General features: G+C 45.4%; 1 protein-coding gene across 2 annotated transcripts; it reads left to right on the plus strand.

The window, feature by feature from the left end:
- sap30bp (SAP30 binding protein) lies at positions 1-27454 on the plus strand. Of its 2 annotated transcripts, none has more exons than XM_080841437.1 (11): positions 1-89; positions 937-1055; positions 5060-5104; positions 14663-14705; positions 19667-19755; positions 23020-23111; positions 23280-23340; positions 23495-23546; positions 23837-23955; positions 24357-24441; positions 27261-27454. In XM_080841437.1, exons 1-11 carry the CDS (start codon positions 14-16, stop codon positions 27440-27442), a joined length of 963 nt encoding a protein of 320 aa, XP_080697563.1. In that variant the 5' UTR covers positions 1-13; the 3' UTR covers positions 27443-27454. The 2 variants fall into 2 exon arrangements, with proteins under 2 accessions (XP_080697563.1, XP_080697564.1); XM_080841438.1 differs by having other exon boundaries at positions 23837-23895.
- Positions 27455-27599: the final 145 nt, after the last annotated feature.

Below are 27599 nucleotides of genomic sequence, written 5' to 3' on the forward strand. Positions count from 1 at the left end.
TCTACAGATCGAAATGGCGAGCGGTAAAAAGACTGGTCTACTTTCATCTTTGGCGGCTTATGACACCGACTCAGAAGAGGACGATACAGGTACTAATAGTATGATATTAGGTCAAGGTGTTAGCGGGGTTGTAGAAGAAGCTCGTGATTTACCAGGAGGAACATTTCAGAGTTGCCCCATTCAGTTGCTAATGTTAAACCGGCTAGCCTAACTAGTTAGCATTACAGGAACATTCTAAGTTGAATTATGAATGGCAGCTAAATCCGTTTACGTTGCCAGAAATGTATACGTTATAAATGTTAGATTCAGTACATATTGACGTAGTTCAGTCACTACCAAACTACCCGGCAAATTGTTGTAACTTAGCTATAGCTTTGTAGCTTTAGCTAACTACAGCGCCCAAACATAAGTGGATGACGGACTTGTCTGACTAGGGAAGAACTTATGTCTTTGGCTCAGTAATGTAAGCCAGATATGTTTGTCCAAATGTTTGTATTAGCTAGCTAACCTGGGTTGTTAAAGTAGATAAGACAACGTTATATTTACACTGACATGAGTTGTTGGAAAAGAGTATCTCAAGCAGGTACATTAGGTAATACCTCAGAGTTCTCTGTTGTTTTCGCTCGTTTAAAAAAAAAATGTAATATCTGTCTAACGTTAACGTCAATGTCCACACTAAGCAAATCAGTTGCCATAGAAAAACCTTCGTTTATTTTCACCAGTTTGTGATTGCATGAATAAAAATGAATGGTTCCTTTAGTAGTGTGTAGAAGTTTAACATGCCAAAGGAGGGGTTCTTGGTCTGTGCTTTGGTTTCGGGTCGTCACAAGGCTTTCTGTCAGTGTGACCATTGAAGCGATTTGTGGTGTCTTGAAGTGACCCTATGTGGCGAGTATATTAGGCACACTGTAAACATAAAGGGATGTTGTTTTTCAGAAGAGTCCCACGGCGGTCTAGTCTCCGCTAGCTATGGCGAGGATGACATCAGCCGAATAGAAGATGGAGACGAGAGGGTATCAGGAATCGAGGAGAGCGAAGACAGTTCCAGAAATTCGGTGAGCTACTCTGACTTTTCCACGCTGTATTAGTTTCAGGTCAGTGCGCAAGTATTACTTGACTTGGACCTTAAGCAGACCAGACATATAAATTCACTTAAGATGTTTTCCTTCTTACATTGAATTAAAAACCAGACGGTGTGACATCCGCGACTAAAGCAGAAAGTTGTTATGCAGCTGCACATCTCAGTAGGCACTCTAATCGCTACACAAAGCCCCCTGTTATACCCATCCTGAGAGATCAGCCCTGTTCACCTTCAGAGTGGCATACTGACACATGCTGCCCCTTCAAAGGGCAATACTGACACATACTGCCCCTTCAGAGGGCCATACTGACACATACTGCCCCTTCAAAGGGCCATACTGACACATACTGCCCCTCCATAGGGGCATACTGAAAAATGCTGTGCCCCTTTCACAGAAAAATGTGCTCATTCAGCTGAAACTCTAAAGCAGGGGTCCCCAACCTTTTTTGCACCACGGACCGGTTTAATGTAGGGATTTTTTTCACGGACCGGCTTCAAGGTGTCACTTTACACGTCATCCATTCATATTGATGTGAATCATTCAATTGCACCCGTGAAGCAACCGCGAATTTGATAGAATGAAGCCCGGTCCATACACAAAAGCTAACATTAACGTTAGGTGGAGTTAATTTGCTGCCAACACCATTGTATTACAAACGTTAAGTGCATGAAAAATACAACTCACCAAAACTCTGAATCAGTTGCTTGGTCTCCATGTGCCGAAGCAGTTTTAAAGGCTTCATTGGTGCTAGCTTGTCGCCACATATTAAACAGAGCGGAATTGGTGCGTGAGAATCACCTGTCGCGATAAACCCGTATTTTAAGTATGACTCCTGGTATTGTCTGTTGAAAGAAGCTTTCTTTTATTGAGGTCGTAGGCTCCTCTTGGCTCCTTAGTAGGCCTTTTCACCTTTGCAAAGAAGCTCTCCAAAGATGTTTTTTTTTTTTTTTTTTTTACTAATTTTCGCTAGTTTGTGGGCTTATGTGAGTGACGTATCACTTGAACGAGAAGCGTCTTGACGTGACAAAAGGCACAGGCGAATGTGACGTCCGGGAAAATCCGGTCGTTTTTCAAAATAAAACACCTTTCAGACGCTAATAATTAATACAGCGAATTGATATAAATGATTTATTCTTTCTGTGCGGCCCGGTAACAAATGCCTCACGGACCGGCCCGGTGGTTGGGGACCACTGCTCTAAAGGACAGATATCCAGCAAGGGAGGTGAGGTGAATCTATCAACAACAATAGTAATATTAATCACTCAACAGTGACATAGAACTCAACAAGAGAGATGGTCTCCCTGTCTAAATGTGTTGACACGAGAGACAGTCTCCCTGTGTAAATGTGTTGACAAGAGAGCCTCGTCTCCCTCTGTAAATGTGTAGACAGACCCATGTATTCTGGGCTGTGCCTCTGTCTACATCTGCCTTAAGGAGAGCATAATTTCCATTTATTGGTATATAAAGTGTCGAGTAAAGTGCTTAGTTGTAGCTTATTAAACTGCTGTAGCTTGCTGTTTGTAATGGAGCCCATTGTTTTTGCTAGAGCCTGCACCATATCTGTAGGGTTAGGAGAATAATCTCACTGTTACCAGCAGTTTATGCATCAGTCTGTGAAACACAGGCAGTCCCCAAGCATGTGCTTGCCAAGGGCAGCTATAGAACAAGCTGTGTGTGTGTGTGTGTGTGCGTGTGCGTGTGCGTGTGTGTTGGTACGGAATAAATTAAAATCTCAAATCTCCTGGCAAGGTGTTGTGCAACATACTTCACCTCATGATGCATTTCATTCGTGGAGAGCACTTTAAACGGGATGTTTTGTCCCTGCAGTGTCTGTGGGTCCTGTCATACCTTATTTTGCCCTTGTGCTGAGAAAGACTGATTGTGTAGACGCTGTTGCATCTAATGCCACTTAAAGCTCATTCACTCACTCCTCATGGTCTCAATTAGGGGCAATAAGAGACAGGCTCCTTGGGGCTTTCGCTCAGGAAGAGAGGACGTTTTTTTCACTGATGACCTTTTTCACTGAAGACGGAGGCCAGACTGAGGCACAGATGAATAGTGACTGAGGCTTTTCCTCTGACTTAAACACTGATGAATAGCTCCAGTAGGAGTTGTAATAACGGGATTATTCACAAACAAAACTTGATGCTAGATGTACGTAAGTACATCGACAGGACATTAAAATATAATTTAAACAGGTCATTCTTGGTAACAGTGTCCTTGATTCTTTTGCAGTGTTTCTATTCATCTGTAAATAGTTTTAACATTGCTAGGCAACCTGAATAACATTACCTATCTGTTTTTAACAGATTTCTCTCCGGTTTTATTGTTGCGTCGTATTCCCTAGTTCAGCCCCAATTCGCCCCTGCCCCACTCCAGGACCAAACTGAGGCCATTTTCCCCATGGTCCTGGTTCAGCCTCAAAGATGGAAACTAAAAAAAGACTGAGCCTTTTCCTCAGACACAACAGAGTTTTACCCCCTAATGGAAACGCACCATGAGTATCCAAACATGCAAAGTATAGGTATGTTGACATAGAATGTTCGCCGCGAGCGGTTGTTGTCTCAAAAACATGATCCACTCTGCGTTAATACTGTCAATATGTGTCATACAAAATTCACTCCTCGCCGCCTGGTGAGAGTATGTTTGTCCTGAATACGTCAGTATTTACATCGAGTACAACCACTGTAATCGTTAGACATTTCGAGCTTTCAGCCCTGAGGTGTTTTCAGTTCACCGCAACTCTCTGAAAATTTGAGTGGCTTTCAACCGGTCAGCGGACTTCATCTAAAGCCTTGGACACTGATGAAAGGGAGGTGGACTTGAATATATACTTCTTATCTTGGTACTAACGAAATTTAATTGAAATCCATGGTCGAGAAAGTATCAAACTAAATCGTGGAAAATTGTTAGTCACATTGTGATGAGTAGATTAGCGAACGTCCTGTCAGATGCACTGCAGCAGGCGTCATTTGTGAATATGAATGGCCGCTTATTAATTATAGTTGTTTTCAGTGAGGTACCATGGGTCTGATGCCCATTCCAACTAAATGTTCATGGTTTCACTTGAAAGAACTAACAAAAGTCTACCTTCTGTTCAAATTTCATGCAAATATCTGATAAAATGAGGAAGTTACAAGCAAAAACATGTGAATAATAAGCGTTTTCGGTCACATGACTTCCATTGTAAGTAATATATAATATTTTGATATAATCGGTGATATTACAAATACCATAACTCTCTCAATCCTCAACTGATTTTCACAAGCCAGGTGTCATTGTAAAGGGAATGTCTGGCTCTGTCTAGTCATGTGATCTTAGTTTAGGGGTGTTTGAAAATTTTGAGAATGAGGTTAAAGTTGCTCTTGTTATTGTATTGTATATTCATTCTTACTACATTTTGATGAGATTTTTACAGAATGGCAGACTGCATCATGTCATCTCTTTCCTCTCCTCCTGCCAGACTCTCAAGCCCTGTTCTTATCTTCTGATGTCCTCTTCCAGGCATAAGAGCTCTTAGCAGAAAGATGCCAGCCATTCTCCAGCGATGACAGAGCCTAGTCAAGATATTACTTACAACCCTTGTTATTTCAAGATTACTGTTACTTAAAGACCAGCGTTAGAAAATGATGTAGGTGATTATATGTAGTACATCTTTGACCTTTGACTGAGGAAGACCTCTGACCTTGGACTGAGGAAGACCTCCAAGTGTTGGGTTCTAGATTGGGCGTCTTTTGACTTGCTTCATGCACCCCCCCTGACTCTGGATCTGATCAGGCACTGTTTGTTCTGGGACCCTGACCCGGGCCAGATCAGCAACGCACCCGGGCCAGAGCAGTTCTGCACCCAGGCCAGATCAGTACCTCACCTGGACCAGATCAGTACCCAAACCCGGGCCGGATGTGCTGGTCGCTCCCTGAGTCTTGCCCCTGTCCCCTGTTATGCTGAGTTAACCCCCTTCATTCTTGTCTTCGCAGGAAGAGGAGGAGTCAGACACAGGGGGCGATGCAGATGATAGTAAGGTATTTGAAGCCACACACACACACACACACACACACACACCATGCATGCACTTTCCGTGTTGAGTGCACGGATATCAGTCTCACTGTTATGATGTCAGTAGCACTGTTATGATGTCAGTAGCACTGTTATGATGTCAGTTGCACTGTTATGATGTCAGTAGCACTGATATGATGTCAGTTGCACTGTTATTCCTTTTGTGAAACTGGTCCCAGGCCTGTCTCATACATGTTTGTAAAAGTAAGTAAAAGTTGCACTTGAGATGTTTTCCACTAGGTGGCACTGTTGGTTTTCAGTAGCCCATCATGTTCACGGCCACCTGTTACATGGCCACTGTTACCTCTCATTTTTACTAACCCCACCACCACCACCTACCCACTTTACAAGTGAGCAAACCAACCTTCACTCCTAACGTAAAGACGTCCATGTATGTCATTAGTAACGAGTACCCACGGTGCTGGCTGTGCTGGTGCGGGGGACTCTAGTGTTTGTCTGCAGCGCTGGACCACACCCTGGCTGGGCTGATTAGTGCTGTTTGCCTTGGAAGAGCTCAGGCTGCTCAGGCTGGCCTCACTTGGGCCGTTTCCTGCCATACACACACGCACACACCCACACACACAGCCAGCCTGGGAGGGACAGGTCCTCAGTGACCCACCAAACAGACGCCCTACCCTCCTCCTCCTCTCAGCTCTTTCCTTCCTTCTGTCCTCCTTTGCTCTCCTCTTTGCTCTACATGTTTCTCTCTTCTCCTTTCAGTCTCTGTTTCTTCTACTTGTTTCTTTTATCTCCTACCACATCCCCATTCTGTTTCTCTCCCACACATTTCTCTCTGTGCATTCATCTCTCTCTCTCTCTCTCTCCTCTGTCCTCTCTTCACTCCCTCTCCTCTTTCTATTTCTGTTCCACCTCTAAACTCTCTCTCTCTCTCTCTCTCTCTCTCCTCCTCCCTGTTTCTCTGTTTTCTCTTTTTGTCTTCTTCTCTTCTGATCCCTGCCCATGGCTTTCCTCTGATCTGAGTCACTCATCTAGCTAGTAGAGAATGTCAGCTGTGTTTGGGAGATTAGTGGGAGGGAGGGAGGGAGGAGCCGAGGGATATTTAGGAGGCAGTGACGGAGAGAGAGAGAGAGTGAGGGACACTAAGTGAGGGAAGAAAGGAGGCAGGGAGAAACATGAACAGAGAGAAATGCATAGAGGGATGGAGTGATGGGGTGAGAAGGAGAGTGAGGGAGGGAGTGAGTGATGGGGTGAGAAAGAGATTGAGGGAGGGTTGAAGGAGAGTGAGGGAGGGGTATACATAAACCCTAAAAAGATAGATACAGAGGAAGATGGACGGATTGATGGCTTTGGAATCATAGGAAGGAGGGATGGATGGATAGAGGGATGGATGGATGGATGAATGGATGGAGGGATGGATGGATGGATAAGGGGCTAAGCCTCTCCTCTGAGTCCCTCTGAGGGAGGACAGGAGGAGAAGCTTAGCCCAGAGGAGGAGACCTCTTTTTGGCTGATCACAGAAGGAGGAGGAGGGAAGGGTGCGTTTGACAGATAGTGGGAGAGGCAGCTGAATGATGGAGGGAGAGAGATCCGAAAGAAGGGAGGGAGAGGGGGCGACAGGCGTCAGAGGCGTACACTACCCTGCAAGATTTTGAATCACCCAGAAAATGACACACCTTTAAGGAAGACTCACGTTTCTATGGGGAAAATGAATCGGGGAAAAAATGTAGCCAAGACAAGTCAAGAAGTTTCTTTCATAAGAGAAACCCCTGTTTGCAGCAACTGTAAACTAAGCAGTGTTCCAGAGACTGCTCCTTCCATAAATAGGTCTTAATCATAATTTGGAGCAATGCTTTGGATCTCTGTCTTGTACGGATGAAAGTGACAGTCAAGTGGCGTCCGCAGGGCATGCCATGGCAATGAAGTTATAGCATTCCTTGTTAAGGATGCCTTTTACTCTGTTCAAATGACCAGTGCCTCACTACCCCAGCAGCCAGAGCCTCTTGACATTGAGTGTGGTGCTTTGTTGGAGACGTTTAATAAAGCTGCCAGCTGAGAGCCATCTGTCAGACATCTGTTTGTCCCAACTACCGTTTCTGATATTTGTATCCACCTGCACAGGTGTGCACTGGGGTCTCCTGCTTGTCTTTGTATCCTAGTTAGTGTCGCTTTGCAATGCTCTGTGAAGCATGTGGCACACACCTTTGGAAAATATCTTCAGCTTAGCAGTTTCTTGCATATAGCCATAAGTAGCCTTTATTTCTTACAGCAATAATAGTCTAATTAATTTCTAAGGTAAGCACTTTCTCTCTAACTGTTTTTAGCTGATGCTTTAGATACTCAAGTAGCTTGTAGGACGGTGTCATTGCTTCCTTGCACTCCAAAAAAGTATGAATTAGCCTTTAAAATGTGATGGTGATTAGCTAACCTAATGCGCCATTGAAACACAGGAGTGAAGGTGAAGGAAATGGGCCTTTAACACCGATATAGATCCAACATTCAAACCCCGCCATCTACAACATTAACAATGTCTACATGATATTTCTAATCAATTTGAGGTGATTGAAAATGTGGTTTTCTTTCAAAGACGAGGAAATTGATTCCAAACGGGAGTTCTGGGAGTTGTGGTTCGACTGCTCTTCGGCAATTCCCCCAAAAGCACACAATGTTTTATTGAGTCGCTCCACCTTAGTGTATAAAACAGGAACAAACAGTCTTCAGCCTGTTGTGCTCAACACGTGTTCCTGTGGCGTAAGTGAACACACCCTGACATTTCTGTGGCTTGCAGACACAGGTACTCTGAGCAGTGATATAACAAACGCAGCCTCAGACTGACAGATGAGCAGAGACATCCAGCTTTAGTCTTCATGCGCTAGAGATGACAGACAAAATGCCTCCGTGGCACAGAACAACAAGTATTAAGTTCGGTTCAAGCATCAGTCTGTTTATTCAAGCCTGTGAATTTCAGTCGTGTTGAGCGATTAAACATTAACACAACAGACTTAGTGGATTCGCCAGTAGTAAACCCATAAATAATCCAATGCAGTAAAAGTGTACTCAGACAGTTTAATTTTATCTTTATGTATTTTTGAGAACCCATTATAACCCTTGACTGATATCCCTCCTTCTAGGAGACTTCTAACAGACAGATCCATGCATGTGGTCATTCTCTTATGATTCTCTCCCAGAGTTCTTTTTCCCATTATTCCTTGGTTTGTTTGCATTGTTTTCCTAGTCATAGTTCCTTGCACATGAATGAAGTCTGTGTTGGAAGCTGAGTAATGACAGATTGTGTGACTAGTGGACTTCCTGTACTTTGCACTTGACCACCTGTAGTCACTCACAGGAAATATTAAGCGATCAGTTAAAACCATACACTATCAGCAACCCAATCAATCAATCAATCAGAGTAAGTAATTTACCAGAAGTTGTTAAAGATGGAATTAAGGTCAAACCCACAGTGCAAATGTCATTTGCAAACAGTCAAGTTAACTTAATATACTTCATATAAACTGATAGCGTAGCTGCACCGGTAAGCGGCCAGTCTGTTGGATGCCAGATGACAATCGATATACTAAGTTTATAAATAGATTAACATGACAATGCGAACCTAGCCGATAACACACGCATGCCGCTATTATATCCTGTTACGATAGTGCACTTAAGGTGATGATAATGTATGACTCAGAATAGTGTTATTGTATTTATAATGCATTTTTACCCTCAGTTATACAAATGGGCCTTAAGATTAGACTGAGGTTAGGGTTACAGTTAACTGAGAAGCCTGAGGTAACACATTGTAGGAATTGAGCGTCTTGAACAATAATAATAGAAGTTAGTTTAATTCATTCAATTTAATATATTATATCCATTGTTAGACTGTTGAATGTCACATAATGTATCATTCAAGTTAAATGGTTTAATTATTCACAATGGGTCGGAATGGCTCTGCTTTTATGTAAAGATGCTAAACATACACATTTTTATTTAAAACTTGAAATAGAACCGGATTTGAAGAAATAAGTGTTTTGACGTTATGGCAAAAACACATGCACTGTGTTGCCCAGCAGTACCCTATCTGCTTGGGGTGGGATAGTAGTATAAAACCATTTAGATTGCTTGCCGACAGCCACTCAGGCTCACATATTTCCCTTTTAACGCTTAACTCTGTTTATTTAACGGATTAGTTTTTACGTGTCTAATCTAGATGGTTAATGAGGGATATCAGGCAGGCTTCAGTTTGGTTGCAAGTATGGACTGTTCCTTTGCAGGAGGCACTGAGGTGCTCTGGTATGTGTGGATGTGCCCCACCCATGCACATAGACATAATCCTGAAGCTCTGTTTGTGTGTGGTCCTGACTCTGTGGAAACACAGACCTGTCATTACACGGAGCAGAGGAGGGACAGCGCCACTCTGAGTCACAGGGGCAAGGCTGTTGGGAAGCCCAGTATTCCTTGTGTTTGAGGGGCAAGGCTGTTGGGAAGCCCAGTATTCCTTGTGTTTGAGGGGCAAGGCTGTAGGGAAGCCCAGTATTCCTTGTGTTTGAGGGGCAAGGCTGTAGGGAAGCCCACTTTTGGCTGCGCCAAACTGGGCTGTACTGAGCTAATGTGCATTCCCGTTAGTAGTTGAAGTTGCTCATTTTGGACTTTCTCCTGAGCAGAGCCAAACCACTCCCGGTCCGCCTCCAAATGCACAGAATAACATTGAAGGTGCTATCTCTTTTGTGATTGGCTCAGTCATCATTCAGTGTTTGCCACAGTGTGTCTTTAGTTTTGTATATCAAGACACGTATGGAGCAGATCCGGTTGATAAATGTGATCTGGGAAGTTTGAATAGTAACTATAGCAACAATGGTAAGTGTGTGTGGAAGCTAAAAGAAGGGGCATTAAGCGACACCATTCACATGGAAAATGGTGTGTCGAGTCCAAGACGCCATGGCTGTGGCAAAAATGGTGATTCATTTGTGGTGTTGCTCGAGGGTCTAATATCACATAAGGATTATAGACCACTGAGGTGTTCAGAACTAAACAATTGGAGAGAGTTATGGAAATTACAGGTTACCATTAAGATCTTCAGTTCATTTCATCACCCTGATAATGATAATGATGATTGAGCAGGTTTATTGCTGGGTGGAAATAAGATCTAGGTAGGGACTGGGAGGTTCAAGCTGGTTAGACTGCACTGCCTGGTTCATTATTAGTATTCAAGGCAATGGCCCTCAGGGCTGAGGTGTAAATCTAGAGGGTAGGAATGTGTGTGTGTGTGTCCAAGTGTCCATTCATCTTCAGTAGTCAGTGATCTAACAATATAGGTGGCAACAGTAAGAGTAACATACACTCAATGTTAGCATAAATCACCACGGCTGCAATACAGCCTCTTTTAATGTGTGAATGTTCATTCATCCATAGTCATCCTTTAGTTTGGACCCCCTCATAGAGAGGCCTCTGGGATTGCCCTGCCCAATTCATCCCCCTCACAGAGAGGCCTCTGGGATTGCCCTGCCCAATTCACCCCCCTCACAGAGAGGCCTCTGGGATTGCCCTGCCCAATTCATCCCCCCCACAGAGAGGCCTCTGGGATTGCCCTGCCCAATTCATCCCCCTCACAGAGAGGCCTCTGGGATTGCCCTGCCCAATTTATCCCCCTCATAGAGAGGCCTCTGGGATTGCCCTGCCCAATTCACCCCCCTCACAGAGAGGCCTCTGGGATTGCCCTGCCCAATTCACCCCCCTCACAGAGAGGCCTCTGGGATTGCCCTGCCCAATTCATCTCTATTTTACAGCTCCGGCGTGTTTAAAGTGGGTGGAGGGGCTGGCAGGTGTCTCAGTGCTGTGTGTGCTCAGTAGAAGGTGGTGTTGAGGAGAGGAGGCAGGGGTGAGGAGGAGAGGAGGCAGGGGTGAGGAGGAGGAGGGGAGGCAGTGGTGAGGAGAAGTTGGAATTCTTTTAGTGTGAAGATCACTATCTCACACGCAACCTTTCACACCTAAAACCAAACGTAGAAGCTCACTTACTCATTTTTTCAGAAGTACTCAGCAGGACACATACACACACACACACACACACACACACACACACACACACACACAAAAGTCTCATTTCCTTTCTCATTGTCTCACACCCACACACACACAGGCAGTCACATTCACTTTCTCTCTGCCATACACACAAACACAGACAGGCAGGCAGGCAGGCAGGCAGGCAGGCAGGCAGGCAGGCAGGCAGGCAGACAGGCAGGCAGGCAGGCAGGCAGTCAGTCAGTCAGCCAGTCAGTCAGTCAGTCAGTCCCATTCTTCACCTTCTTACTGTCTCACACACACACACACACACACACACACATACACACACATACACACACACACACACAGGCAGGCAATCAGTCGCATTCTTCACTTTCTCACTGTCTTACACGATACTTAAGTACTTTGTTTTGGTTCTTTTCCTTTCTTCTGAGAACAATTACTTGGATGTGCCCTTGCTGTTGCTAGGTAACCTGGCGGGCTGTGCGTGTGTGTGTGTTGCCTGTGAATAGAGGCACTGTTTCTTTCTGTTGAACCTGTGCAGTGGCCAGTGTTGGCAGGGTCAGGCTGTACTGTATGAGGCTGCCCAGTCTGCCCTTATCTGCGCGCACACACACACACACACACACACACTAGCCTTGTGCTAAAACAGGAAACTGTCAGGAAGGGTTAATCTGGAATCTAGGCATTCCAGACAATCTCATATGCAATTACGTCTAAAATGATTAGCTACGTATTACCATGTCTTTGAAACCCATGTCTGTGTTGTCATATGTAGTGAGTAAATGTACAACCACGACGTTCTCAAAGAAACGCTTTCATCTCTTCCCCTAATCGGTTCCCTGATCCCCATTGTGTCCAGATGAAGTGTGCTTTAGAGTCTTTAAGCGTTATTGTGCTTCAGGTCCTGTACTAAGACTGCTGTGAGTCAGCGCAGCCGAGCCAGAACTCTGTCTCTTAGAGTAAGGCCAGACTAAGCCGATTTTCATACTTTCCGGAACGTATTCGGGTTTAGTCAATCCCTGCCAGACAAAGCTGTGCTGCGCTGTTCTACGGCCACACACACCCATTGAAACTGGTGAATATGCTGTAGTACATATGCAAGGCCTGTTGGTGGCGCTGTGAAGGGTGCTACCGGAAATGGAGAAGAAGACTCGTAGAAGAAGACGACAAGTTACAACTAGTTAAGTTGGTGCAGACAGTTCAGTTTGTCGCCAAGTAGTTGACCATACTGTGCCTTATACATTTCCTATGCTTAAATCATCATTGTTCGACCTATTATGTGATGCATTATGTGCATACCTAATGAAAGTAAGGGGTTTCATGAAGTTGCTACTGTGATAGATCGTGTGTATTAAATACCACATTTTGGGCTACCTTCTAGTGCTATTAGTAGTGATTAGCACGCTAAGCGGAGATTTAGCTATGTTCTGTTCTTATGTTGATACGCTGTAATAAAGATGTGTTCAATCCTGCTAAGATTTCGACTGGATGAGATATGAATGAGATCCATGTTGCCTAGTGTAATGTCCACTATTATATGTATCTGGTAATATTAGTTGTGTAATTCAGTGCAGTGTAAATTAGTCCCCATAAAGAAGACTGCTTTGGTAACTCAGTGAATAAAACGTGCCCTTCTTAGATCGTTGTTTGCCAGCCATAAACAGAACAGAAGACTTACATTTTTTCGTTTTTTATTGCGATTGGGAAGATGTACGTGACTACTTGACAGCTTCCAGCGTTCACGTGGGATAATTACGTCATCAGATTCGCGGATTCAAACCCGATTTGCGGCCAGACAGGCCCTGATAGCAGGGTAGATTGCAACCTTCCCACTCTGGAGAGGGGATTCTAACCTTGACGGAAAGTAACGCTCCAAATGGCAGATTTATCTGGCCGGGAGGCCAGTTTGTCAAGTTATTTTCCGCAAAAGTATGAAAATCCGCTTAGTGTGGCCTGCCCTTTAGGCCACTGCCAGACTAAGCCGATTTTCATACTTTCCGGAACGTAACTTTGACAAACTGGCCTCCCGGCCAGACAAATCTGCCATTTGGAGCGTCACTTACCGTCAAGGTTAGAATCCCCTCTCCAGAGTGGGAAGGTTGCAATCTACCCTGCTATCAGGGCCTGTCTGACCGCAAATCGGGTTTGAATCCGCGAATCTGATGACGTAATTATCCCACGTGAACGCTGGAAGCTGTCAAGTAGTCACGTACATCTTCCCAATCGCAATAAAAACAAAAAAATGTAAGTCTTCTGTTCTGTTTATGGCTGGCAAACAACGATCTAAGAAGGGCACGTTTTATTCACTGAGTTACCAAAGCAGTCTTCTTTATGGGGACTAATTTGCACTGCACTGAATTACACAACTAATATTACTAGATACATATAATAGTGGACATTACACTAGGCAACATGGATCTCATTCATATCTCATCCAGTCGAAATCTTAGCAGGATTGAACACATCTTTATTACAGCGTAGGCCTATCAACATAAGAACAGAACATAGCTAAATCTCCGCTTAGCATGCTAATCACTACTAATAGCACTAGAAGGTAGCCCAAAATGTGGTATTTAATACACACGATCTATCACAGTAGCAACTTCATGAAAACCCTTACTTTCATTAGGTATGCACATAATGCATCACATACAGGTCGAACAATGATGATTTAAGCATAGGAAATGTATAAGGCACAGTATGGTCAACTACTTGGTGACAAACTGAACTGTCACTAACGTAACTATTTGTAACTTGTCGTCGTCTTCTTCTCCGAGTCTTCTTCTCCATTTCCGGTAGCACCCTTCACAGTGCCACCAACAGGCCTTGCATATGTACTACAGCAGATCCAGTTTCAATGGGTGTGTGTGGCCGCAGCACAGCGCAGCACAGCTTTGTCTGGCCGCGATTGACTTACCCCGAATTCGTTCCGGAAAGTATGAAAATCGGCTTAGTCTGGCAGTGGCCTTAGTGTCTCACCTTCACGCAGCACGTCTCACACGTCAGGAGAGGGGTCTCACAAGTCAGGAGAGGAGTCTCACACGTCAGGAGAGGAGTTTCACACATCTAAGGGGACACCCCAAGTATCAGACGTACATATGAGAGTGTTGGGTGAAGGGTACCCCTGAACCTCAGATCAGTGGCCGTATGGTCAGATGTTCTGACTGACCAATACTCTGTGTTTTTCTCTCTCTGTCTCTCTCTCTCTCTCTCTCTCGCTGTCTCTCTCTCTCTCTCTACCTCCCTCTGTCTCTCTCTCTCTCTCTTGCTCTCTCTTTCCTCTCTCTCTCTGTCTCGCTCTTCCTCCCTCTGTCTCTCTCTCTCTCTCCCTCTGTCTGTCTCTCTCTCTTTCCCTCCCTCTGTCTCTCTCTCTCTCTCTTGCTCTCTCTTTCCTCTCTCTCTCTGTCTCGCTCTTCCTCCCTCTGTCTCTATCTCTCTCTCCCTCTGTCTTTCTCTCTCTCTTTCCCTCCCTCTGTCTCGCTCTCTTTTCTCTCACTCTCTCTCTCTCTGTCTCGCTCTCTCTTTCCTCTCTCTCTCTCTTACAGGAAATCATAGAGGTGGAGAAGAGAGACCCCAATGAACTCGTAGGTGAGTTGCTGTTTATCCGTCTTTCTCTCTCTCGCTCTCACACACACACACACACACACACACACACACACACACACACACACACACACACACACACACTGCAGTAGCCTAATGCCCTGTTTACAGCTCCTGCTTGATAAAGCCCGTTAGACAGCTACTCTTTGTGTACGTATAGAGACTGCCAGACTTGTTTCAGCACTGACTCCTTAGCTGGCAATCTTGGTGTCTGTCAACAGCTTGTCAACACGTCCAATCTCACACCTTCCAGGTGCAATGTCTGTCTCTCTAGTGCTTAAAGGATCCATCAGGGATCATTATGTGGACTGTTATCAGTGTAAAATAACATGAGTTTTGGCCTTTTCTCAGGTGTGCTGGGCTAGCTTGGCTTGGCCTGCCCACACGCACACACACACACACACACACACAAACACACACAAACACACACACACACACACACACACACACACACACATCCCAGCCCAGCATGAGTCAGGCATTAATCAGGCCTTTATACAATAGTTCTGGCATGTCCTCACACGGACACTATAAAAGACAGGAAGTCACCTTGGCTGAATCAAATGCCCTCTCGGAACATCAGCTCTTACACACCCAAATGTGGAGGTGTGTGTGTTTTTCATGCATCGACTATGTTGTCTGTGTTGACACACCAAGTGTCATAAGTGTGTGTGTGTGTTATTGACAGTTTGATATTCGAATCAAGGTGTGTTTGTGTGTACTTGTGTTGACGCATTGACCATCAGAAAACAAGGCGTGTGTGTGTGTTTGCTGATCCAGCAACACTCCACAGGATATGAGTGGTGCAGGACAGGGTGTGTCTTCTGCTCTGATTTCTTTGTGGGTGTGTGTGTGTGGGTGTGGGTGTGTGTGTGTGTGTGTGTGTGTGTGTGTGTGTGTGTTTTGTCTCTGTGGTGTAGGGGATGTTTGGTATCTATGGTATCTATATAACTGATAAGCCGCCCCAGAAGCTTTGATCTTTCCTCTTGCCCCCGTGGCCAGCTCTCCTGGGACCTCAGGCACACCTCACGCCTTGCCATGACACGCCGCACAAGCACAAGTTTGCTTATTTCTCTTATTTTTCTTATTTTCACGGAGGATGGCAGTGCCAAATGGCCCAAGCCGGATCTGTAGGGTGCTTTGGCAGAGATCTGGAATGTTCCACATGCCGTGGCTGACACTGTTGTTGCGATCGGAGCCTTATTAAAATGTCAGAGGCTTTGTGGAAAAGGTCTCATGTGTCTCACACAAGCTGCTTAAAGATGGGCTTTGTACGTGACGCACAAAGACAGCGCTGATTTGGACTTTTTCTTTTTCTTCCCCTTCCTCCTTTTTTTCCCTCTTCTTTTTTTCTCTGTTCTCCCATCTTTTCCTCTGGCTGGCTTGCTGGCACGCAGGCAGGCAGGCTGCTGGGGGTGTTAACAGTGACCGTAGTCTTCCACCCGTCTGCCAGTTTGTCTCTGCTCTCTTGTTTTGCTGCTTGCCAGTCGGTCTCAGAGGAGGTGAAGCCTCTGCCCGAATTTTTTATTTAAAAAGGGTTTACAGGGTTGGTCCATTAGGAATGGATGATAGCTTATAGCCAATAGCAGGGGCCTCAGTGATTTCAAGTGATTTAGCCCCTCAGAAAGAGAATATTTGGCCCCCTTACAAAGCTCAATGTCGCCTTGGCAACTCAGAACAATAGCAGAGCTTGTGGGTCTGGAAGCTTGAGAATAAGTCATTTAGAAAGAACAGTGTTGTTCCCCACAGAAGGCATACAGCTTTGGCACCTTCAAAAAAATCCAGGAGCTGTTCCAGAAAGTGAGCAGTGTTGGTCCTTTCAGGAGGTTCCGTGCCGCATTGGACACTCGGAAAGCAAATAGAGCTGATCCATCAGGAAGCTTGGGCACTGGTCTCTCATTAAGCTTACAGCTGGGACCCCCTCAAGAAGCTATCAACGTTAGCCGCCCAGTAGCCGATAACCAGGAGTAGAGGCCCCTCAGGAAGATATCAGTGTTAGCTGGCTAAAAAGCAAACATACTTGGCCCTTCAGAAAGCGCCTGCAGCTTCAGCTGGACAGCATAACCTAAGGGTAGGGGCCCCTCAGCTTCGGCTGAACAGCATGGACCGCTCAAAAAAAAAAGCAAGCAGTTGGTTAGAAGACAAACAGCATTTGGCCCTTCAGAAATCCTGCTGCTGCATTGGCCCGTCACATGAGAGTTGTGTTTTTCTGCCCTCTGTGTGTGGAGGAGTTGCTCCCCCTCGCACTGCCACACCCTAAGATGGTGCAGAGGACATGAAGCTGGAGACTGGGCGAGTGACTCACTCGGGCATCAGCATGGTCTGTTTCAACACGCTGGATCTGGGACCGGCACAATATGTTCACTTTAGAATGTTTCCATTCTCTGATTTGGCAGTCATGATGTTTATTTTGGGTTCATGACCCAAAGGCACAAATGTAGTCTTCAGATATATTTTATGCCACAAATTAAAAAATATATAAATCTTTATTTTACAGGCTAACCCTAATCCTAACCCTAATTTAGAGGTAATCTGACAGACGCACAAATATTTCTCACAAGTATCTTATTTGTGAAGTGAAGTGTTGGTACTGTGTTCCTGTTCTCTTTGGTTGATGAGCTCTGAGGACCCATAAACCCTCTCTTAGAACAGAATAGCAGCAGATCGTTCTTTGTAACTGTGGCTCATTGCTTTGTAGTGTTAAACTGTTTTGGAAACAGACAAGAACCGCCCTTCGTAGGGGTCAATAGAGTCACCCAAGGTTATCCTAGCCTACTGCTCTCTGGTGTTCAAAGTCTATGGAGAACTTTGCACTCTTTTTTCTTAAACCAGATTCCTGGTGTACCCAAGGCATTCAGATAAACCGTCCACACGGATTCTGTATAAAGAAATGTTGACGGACCTGCCTTCCGTCCACACGAACCCGGCGGATTGGGTCCCTGAATCCGCAACCTTTTGAATCCGGTCTCCAGAGTGGAAAGATTCCAACCCGCCAGCAGATCCGTGTTCATGTGGACGCCCGATCCGCACATTTTCTAACCCGAAGATGTAATTACCCACGGGAACGCCCCGCAACCTCAGCCTGAACAAAATCCAACAAAAAAAATCCAGTTTCAGGCAATCCAGGTTCGTGTGGACTTGGCCTGAATGAAGCTCGATTGCCGTTTTTGCCGTCACGGCTTCCCCTGGGCCTGACCTTAAGGTGTCACATTTTTGTGGCTGAGGTGACGCTGATCAAGTGTGCCGCTGTGCATTCACCTCAGGCATCAGCTGTGTGCGATGGAGCTGTCTGACTGGCTGCAGGTATGCGTAAATGCATCGATGCGTCAGGCATCCTCTGTGGTTCAGCTATGCTGCCGCTGCCGCTGCTGCTTCTGTGGTTCAGGCGTGCCCAGTCAGGTCTGTCTGTTCCCTCCTGGAGAGCTAATTCCCCTGTGCTGAATGTGTGGCTTGGGGCTGCAAAGTTTGTGTGTGAGTGTGTGTGTGTGTGTGTGGGTGGGTGGGTGTGTGTGGGTGTGGTGCTCCCACAGGTGAGTGACATGAGTGATGAAGCAGGCACTCCCTGCCGCACCCTGCACTCTTGTGCTGTCTACCCATGATGCATTGCCTCTGGCTTAGGTATGAGGGGGGCAGGGGAAGTCACCTGTGGCCTGTCTCGACTGGAGTGCTTACAGGGGCTGGCTGCTGCCTGCTCATGTGCTCCTATTGGGCCTGTGTCTGTCTCTCACTTGCTCCCACTCGTTCTCTCTCTCGCTCTCTCTCTCTCTCTCCGTCTCTCTGTCTGCCTCTTTTCCTATCTCTCTCTCTCTATCAGCTCTCCCCCCCTCTCTCTCTCTCTTTTCTTTCTTTCTGTCTCTCTCTCTCTCACACACACACACATGCACAAGCACATAGCTCCGGAAATGCCATAAACAGAAGTTATGTGCAGGAAGAGATGGGGCTTCATTTGTTTTTAATCCAAGACGTGTGTGTATGTGGGGAGGTGGGGGGGGGGGGGGGCTCCAGGATGTGATATCAAACTGCAGTGAGACATTATAATTTTAAAAATCTATATCAGCAAACTAGGTGTAGTAGGCAAATAGAAAATTTAGGGGTGGATTAATTGATTTTTCTCGAGTCTCTCTAAAACGATTGTCTCGATTCAGAAAACTTTATAATCGATTTTGTAATAAAAAAAAAAAAATGTAATACAGAGTGATGGCTAACTGTAAGTGAGAACAAATGTCAATAATGAACAGAATAAATTGAAAGTAGTTGTGTGTCACAGATGATGTGTAATTCTGATCAAGCTTGTGTGTGTGTGTGTGTGTGTGACTAACACTTAGTTCTAATTAAAATATATGAATATCAGGCCCAATTTTGGGGCGGAGGGGGTGGGGGTCCCTGCTCAGTGTCTCTCTCAGCCAAGGGGTCCTTGGGCTGAAAAAGGTTGAAGACCCCTGGATTAGATTATAGATTTAAAGACATAAAGTTATGATGCTGTAATTACTCCCAATGTCAGTGTGTGACTATGGGTGTTGGTCCTAAGCTCGCCTGTAATTTACGGATACTCTTAAACCCAGTAGCAGCCTTGCTGTGAATTCTTCCATCTCCAGCTGAAGAGCGAAATCCACTGTTTGGGGCGATTCCCTTCCCGACAAATTGTGTGTGTGTGTGTGTGTGGCTCCGTGTGACTGCACACTGTAAATCAGTTTTAAGAGGCTGTCGGATGGGGCAGATATCCTTCATTTTTTCTGACTGTCATAAGAATGTGACCATGGTTGCTTCAGTCAAAACACTTGACATAGCCAGCAGACACAGACTCTGGCTTCGAACTTCTCTTTGCATACAGTGCGTGAGCGTGCGTGCGTGTTGTATAACTGTTTGTGTGTGTGTGTGTGTGTGTGTGTGTGTGTGTGTGTGTGTGTGTGTGTGTGTGTGTGTGTGTCATGATGGTGTCTCAACAGCCCTGTTCTCTGAGAAGGTGCGGAACATGTCCCCTGATGACATCAGAATCCCCCCTGAGCCACAAGGACGCTGCTCCAGCCAGCTACAGGTGTGTATTGTGTACACACACACACACATACATGCACACACACTTGCACTTTTCTACCAGGGTGCTGTTCCGGTGAACTACAGGTTTGTAAAACTCGCTCACTCAAACACACACACTCACAAGCACACACACTCTAGGATGCTGCTCTAGAACTACAGGTGTATGTCACCTATAACACACACACACACACACACACCTCTATCCACGTCCTCAGTCATCATCTGCGTCTCCCTCTCCTTGTCATGCTCCAGTGTAAATGTTCTATTCCCCATATGCACAGACAACGTGCGCATGGGTGCGTGTGTGTGTGTGTGATGTGATTGTGCATGGGTGCGTCTGTATAGTGTGTGTGTGATTGTGCATAGGTGCGTCTGTATAGTGTGTGTGTGTGTGTGATTGTGCATGGGTGCGTGTGTATAGTGTGTGTGTGTGTGTGTCAGAGGGATGGTGTGGTATGAGCACAGAGGGGAGATAAACACATGAGAGGCCTAGCCCTGTCAGCATTTAGCATTCCAACTGCAACTGCAGACCAGCAGACACACATTAGCAGCTGGATCCATTTTTTTCGGGGTGGGTTGTGCTTATGTGTTTGGATTTAGGGATGATTTATCTGTGTCTGTGTGTGTGCCTGTCTGTCTGTGTGTGGGTGAGTGGGTGGGTCTGGGTGTGTTGTGCGTTGTGCAGTGTCTGGGTTCTGTCTCTGATTTGGCTAATGGTGTGTGTGTGTGTGTAAGGGGGTGTGTGTACGTTAGCTGTGTGTGAGGGTGTGGGTAAATACATGAGTTATGTATGAGTATACGTGAGTTGTCTGTGAGTATGCGTGAGTGTGGGGGGGCTGAGTAGGCGTGAGTATGGGTGTATGGGGGGGGGGGGGGGGGGGGTGGGGGGGGGTGTAAATGTGATGGTGTGGGTGTGTGTGCACTCTGTGGTCTCTTTAACACCAATCGCTGCAGCTGTAAGTGTTTATTTTTTAAAGACTTGTTTGGTGAGCGTTAAGAGTAGGGGATTGTGTGTGTGTGTGTATTGGCGTGGGATGCCGTGTGTGTGTGTGTGTGTTTAGGGGAGTACGACAGTGGTTAGCAGCAGCAGAAGTGACCTGTCCCACCCTGAGAGGGGCATAAGGCAGACCATCCATCATTGCTCCCGCTACTAGATGTGGATGATGGGACTTTGGTCCAGTTTCAGGAATGTTCCAGTATGTTAGTAGCAGAAAGCCTCCCGTGTGGAGAGGAGTGCAAGAGAGCGTTGTGTCGCCCACAGAGAAAGCCTCCCGTGTGGAGAGGAGTGCAAGAGAGCGTTGTGTCGATTTGACTTACATTGTAACTGGAGAGCGTCAGAACTGTTTTGCCATTTAATGCTGGGTTTGACGGAGGGAGTGGTTGCTCTCTCGTTTGCTCCTGGTGCGTTGCCATGGAAATGGCTGTGGCTGCGGGAACAGGAGGGCGTGGGGCCGAACGCCTCAGCAGCCTACGCCGCCACCTCAGGGCTCGTCTGTCAGCCGTCATCGCCATGACGAATATCCTGCCCGTACTTCCATAACAACTGCCTCATGGACGCTGGAGGAGATCAGTAGCTTACAGCTATGACTCTCTACACCTGGGCCAGTTCAGTGATGCACGTGTCACAGCTCCACAGTCACTCGTATGATAATGATAAACTTTCATAGGAATTATTTTGTGATTATGTATTGGTCAGTGGCACAAGTATTTTTATTTGACAAACTTAATTACATGGATGAAGTCAGTGTGTTGCTCTGAATATGCTGTTATGGACATAGATTATTGTGGGTGATTGAGTGGGTCAGTGTCTTTCTCAGAATATGCTCATAGATTATTGTGGGTGATTTGAGTCAAATCAGTGTGTTTCTCTGAATATGCTCATAGATTATTGTGGGTGATTGAATGAAAGTTTTTTTTATGTTGTCTTCCCCGTCCGACGTTTACATCGCAACTTCCATTGGCATGTCCTTTTAACCTTGTTGAGAAACAACCCTATGTCCTCCTGTTGTTGTCGTCTCCTCTCTCTCTCTCTCTCTTTCCCGATCTTCTGAGTGAGGTTAAGTTTGTGAGCGTACACACACACACTGTTCACCATGGTCACGGTCGTTCAGGACTTGGCACCACCCCACACCCCCCTTCTTCTCGAGCCTAGTCGTCAGATTTGACCCCCTGGTATCAGAAGCACATTCACACAAAGCCCCTATTCACAGCTGTCAGGGAGAGGATGGAGAGAGCCCCATATGGAGAGAACAGCTCAGCACTCAGTCATACAGAATGATGGCTGGGGAAGACTGACAGTTAAAGGTAGACAGAAAGCAAACTTTTAAAAGCCAAGCTCGGCAAAAGGAAGGCTTCTTTGGGTAGACATTAAAACTCTTTCCTTTAAGACATTAAACTCTTTCCTTCTCACCCTCTTACATTTGCATATTCGCACAACCTCCTGTTGTTGTTGTCCCACTTAAAATGTTGAAATATCATATGACACAATCTTTTGGGTCTATGTGTCTTTAACACGTGTATTATTTAAGCAATAAGGTTCGAGAGGCAGTACGGTATCGTCAATAATGTACTTGTTCGAGGGAGTTGTTAGGCCCGACGCACAATTAAAGTAAACAGTAAGCTGCCTTTCAGCACAAAAAAAGTTGTAGACACCAAACGTTGTGTATCGCATTTCAGTAGCCAAGAGAAAATAGTCCCCCTTTGTGTGGCTGTTGCTATGCAACAGACAAATAGCATTGGGAATTTAACGTCTGTTAGACCTAGCACAAAAGCTACGTGTGTTTCAAATGGGTTTTTGGTCTAAGCGCTAAAAGTCAACTACAAATAATATTCGAGACTTTCAGTAAAGACTTTCAATACTTTGCAACATTCGCGTAGCACAGAAACAACTAACCGAGTCAATTTAGACATATAAAAAGTCGTGTAGATAGCTTAATTCACGTGAAACATTCCCCACTACATTAGCACACCGCCATCTTGGATAGATATTTCCTTTTGAGTGCGTACTGATATGGAACGCTCAGGTAGATGAAAACAGGTCGTACAGTTACTATACCGTAGAATATAGCACACCCCGGAAGTAACTCTCAGAATGGTGGATTCCATCTACCCGTGTTATAATTCCATCTACCCGTGTTATAAAGTATGTTTTATAATGCATATAATGATGTGAAATGTTTAATGTCTTATGTGTTACGTGAACAAATGTTGATCTTGCATTTGTAGGATGATTATAATAACACCATTTGCCTGCTCCCTTAATCAGGAGAAGATCCTAAAGTTGTATGAACGTAAACAACATGGGGCCTTTGACACCAACAGCCACATCCAGAAGAAGAAAGAGTTCCGGAACCCAAGGTAGGGTTCTAAATATAACCTAGAATTCTGTTAAACATGCAGTAGAATCCACACCTCATGACCATGTGCAGGTCCATGGGTCTGCTATTGGCTTCTATTTAACTGCTGTGTTGCTGCTTTGTTTACAGTATTTATGAGAATTAATACTCTTGCTTGTTTTGTTTACAGTATTTATGAGAAACTGATCCAGTTCTGTAGCATCGATGAACTTGGAACCAATTATCCAAAGGTAAATTACTCTGGACCATGTGAAACCGTTCGTACGCAGTGCATGAGTATTATACATATTATCATTAGGTAGTGATCTGGTGTACATTCTATATTTGTCTTGTAGTTTTCAGAAAACCTGTAAATGACTGTCATTTTGTCTTTGGTGTGTCCAGGACATGTTTGATCCCCATGGCTGGACTGAGGACTCTTATTATGAATCACTGGGTAAGCATAGAGCACTTCAACTTCAAGCAGCTGCAAGTTCAGCTTCATGTGTTTCAAAGGAAACTAAAACATTTTCATGCATTTCACAGCAAATTAATACATCGTCTTGTGTTTCAAAGCAAACTAATACATTTACTTATACACTTTTGTGGATTTTAAAAGCAAATGAATACATATTCAATGCAGACTGGGTGTTTTTGTGTGCTTTTGTAGTCCATAGAGTTTAGCTTCTCAACACCCTGAAGTGAGTGTGTGTTTTGTGTGTGTGTGTTTTTCCCGTCTGCTTCCAGCCAAAGCTCAGAAGGTTGAGATGGACAAGCTGGAAAAAGCCAAGAAGGATCGGACCAAGGTTAGGCCCATGCCTCCCCCTCATCCCTTCCCGATCTTAAAGTTGGATCAGAACTGCCCGGTAAACCCCTTTGGGTCCAGGGTTGAAATATATTTTGGGTCCAGATTTGTAAAGCCCTTGGGTCCATCCAGAGTTGTAAACTCTTTTGGGTCCAGAGTTGTAAACTCTTTGGGGTCCAGAGTTGTAAACTCTTTGGGGTCCAGAGTTGAAACTCTTTGGGGTCCAGAGTTGTAAACTCTTTGGGGTCCAGAGTTGTAAACCCCTTTGGGTCCAGAGTTGTAAACCCCTTTGGGTCCAGATTTATAAACTCTTTTGGGTCCAGAGTTGTAAACCCCTTTGGGTCCAGAGTTGTAAACTATTTTGGGTCCAGATTTGTAAACTATTTTGGGTCTAGAGTTGTAAAGCCCTTTGGGTCCAGCTGTCTGGTGTTGTAATGGCCCTCTATTGTGCTGTACTTCCAGATTGAGTTTGTGACGGGCACCAAGAAAGGAAACGCCGCCAATGCTGCGTCCGCCGCTACCAACACAACTTCGACAACAGCAACAGGTAGACACACACACACACACACACACACTCTTATAGACCAAAACCACACCTGCACACCTGCACCAGTCTTAATACAGCATCACAGGCACTGTCTCTATTCCTCATGGACAGGACACACACACACACACACACACACACAAACACACACACAGACACAGCTTCACAGGCACTGTCTCTCTCTTCCTCATGGACAGGACACACACACACACACACACACACACACACACACACACACAGCTTCACAGGCACTGTCTCTCTATTCCTCATGTACAGGAGACACACACACACACACGTGTAATAGGGCCTTGTTGGGCTCTTTGCTGTTTTATCTTGCTCTTGTCTTTGTAGCAACTTTTTTGTCCAATCTGCCTCATGAGCTTCCTGTCTAAGTTTCTCACTCTCTCTAAACGACTCCCTTCTCAGTCTCTCAGTCTCTCTCACTCTCTCTAAACGACTCCCTGTGTCAGTCTCTCAGTCTCTCTCAGTCTCTCAGTCTCTCTCAGTCTCTCACTCTCTCTAAACAGCTTTTCTTTCCTTCTACTGCAGTGGCGGATCAAGAATTTTCTTCTTGGGGCGGCAAAGGGGTGGCATAGATTTCCCTAGGGTGGCATCGGTGGCATACACCCCTCCCTGTGCCTGGCCGTATGTGGCATTGGGCAGTTTGTAAAGTTGTATTAGGGTAACAGAACCAAACCAATGTCTATTTCGATATTTTACCTCAGCTGTACACAGCAATATGATATCATATAGGCCTTACTGCTAATATTTAGGTGGTGTGGTATCCAGGTGGTTGAGAAATGATTCACCATGAATTGAAGTTAGACTTTCCCCAGAGGTGAACACATGGGAGGCCATCAGGTACCGTGCAGTAGTTCACAGAGTGTGTGTGCCTATCTGGGGAACAACCCAATCAGCATTGGGGTGTTGGGTGATGACTGACTGGGCTCTTGTGAATCTGCATACCGCTCCTTTCTACCACATACCTGACCTATCTAATTCCCTGATTATTCTCACCATACACTTCCCCCCAATATCTGCACATCACAGACTGTGAGTGTGACTCACACACACACACACATGCACACACAGGGCAGACAGGGGTAAGAGGAGACACAGAGAGGTAACGTAAAAGGCAGGTTAGGTGATTTTTGTGACGTTTCTTGAAATCCTCTTTACTCTCCTCCTCCTTCCTCTCATTTGCCACTGGCAAAACTAGCTAGTTGACTATATAGACTGATTTCACAACACATTTTTTCAGTCCACTGCATTTTACTTGCTTTCAGGGGTTGAAGTTGATGAAAAATTGTTTACATCAGAAAGTTACAATCAATATACACTCACCTCCTTTAGTTTACAGCAGAGATCAATATACACTCACCTCCTTTAGTTTACAGCAGAGAGTTACAATCAATATACACTCACCTCCTTTAGTTTACAGCAGAGAGTTACGATCAATATACACTCACCTCCTTTAGTTTACAGCAGAGAGTTACGATCAATATACACTCACCTCTAGTTTACAGCAGAGAGTTACGATCAATATACACTCACCTCTAGTTTACAGCAGAGAGTTACGATCAACATTCAGTTTACAGCAAAGAGTAACGATCAATATACACTCACTTCCTCTAGTTTACACCAGAGAGTTACGATCAATATACACTCACCTCTAGTTTACAGCAGAGAGTTACGATCAATATGCACTCACCTCTAGTTTACAGGAGAGAGTTACGATCAATATACACTCACCTCATTCAGTTTACAGCAGAGAGTTTCGATCAATATACACTCACCTCTAGTTTACAGCAGAGAGTTACGATCAATATACACTCACCTCTAGTTTACAGGAGAGAGTTACGATCAATATACACTCACCTCATTCAGTTTACAGGAGAGAGTTACGATCAATATACACTTACCTCTAGTTTACAGCAGAGAGTTACGATCAATATACACTCACCTCATTCAGTTTACAGCAGAGAGTTTCGATCAATATACACTCACCTCCTTCTGCAAAAGCGCTGCACACCTCCAGGCTTCAAGCAGGAATTGCTTAAGACGTAGCAGTGTACAGAATGTAGTGTGCACGCATGCTAATGGCTTCTCTCCTGCTTTTGATTGATGGATGCTTCCACAGAACATACTGTATACGCTACATATTTCATTTGTCTCGTATGTTTTGAAGTTAGTTGCAGTTTAGTCACTTTGGTTCTCAGTTGCATCTATTGTTTTAGGTCGATGGGGATTCAGAGTGCATTTAGAATGACTGCTTTAGGTCTATGGGGATTCGTGATTGGATGCTTTAGGTCTATGGGGATTCGTGATTGGCTGCTTTATGTCTATGGGGATTCGTGATTGGCCTCTTTAGGTCTATGGGGATTCGTGATTGGCCTCTTTAGGTCTATGGGGATTCGTGATTGGCCTCTTTAGGTCTATGGGGATTCGTGATTGGCCTCTTTAGGTCTATGGGGATTCGTGATTGGCCTCTTTAGGTCTATGGGGATTTGTGATCGGCCACCCCTGCTGCCACTCTGTAGATCTGCCCCTCCTGTTCTGTCTTCTTGACCATCATCTCTTTCCCTCCATCTCTCCCTCTCCTCCATGTCCATCTCTCCCTCTCACACATTCTTTCTCTCTCGCTCTCTCTAAATCCCTCTACCCCTCCCACATGTCAATGTTTCTCTCTCTCTCTGTCTCTCTCTGTCTGTCTGTCTGTCTGTCTGTCTGTCTCTCTCTCTCTCTCTCTCTCTCTCTCTCTCTCTCTCTTTCTTCCATGTCCATCTCTCCATCTCACACGTTATCCCCCCTCCCTCCTCCAGCTGAGGCCCAGAAGAGGAAGAGTAAGTGGGACTCGGCGGTGCCCGTCACGCTGGCCCAGCCTGCTCTCCTCACCACCACTGCCACGCTTCCTGGTGTTGTCTCGGTAACCACCACTGCCAGCGGCACCAAGACCACAGTCATCTCCGCCGTGGGCACCATCCTCAAGAAGGCCAAACAGTGATCGCCATGCCAACCAGGGACCCAATGAACATCAGGGAGGGAGGGAGGGAGGGAGGGAGGGAGGGCGTGTGTGTGTGTGTGTGTGTGTGTGTGTGTGTGTGTGTGTGTGCATATGTTGGATTGGTCAAAGAGGTCTTGGATGTTCTGTAACTGGTATC

The sequence above is a fragment of the Sprattus sprattus genome (assembly GCF_963457725.1).
Source record: "Sprattus sprattus genome assembly, chromosome: 6".
Lineage (NCBI taxonomy): Eukaryota > Metazoa > Chordata > Actinopteri > Clupeiformes > Clupeidae > Sprattus > Sprattus sprattus.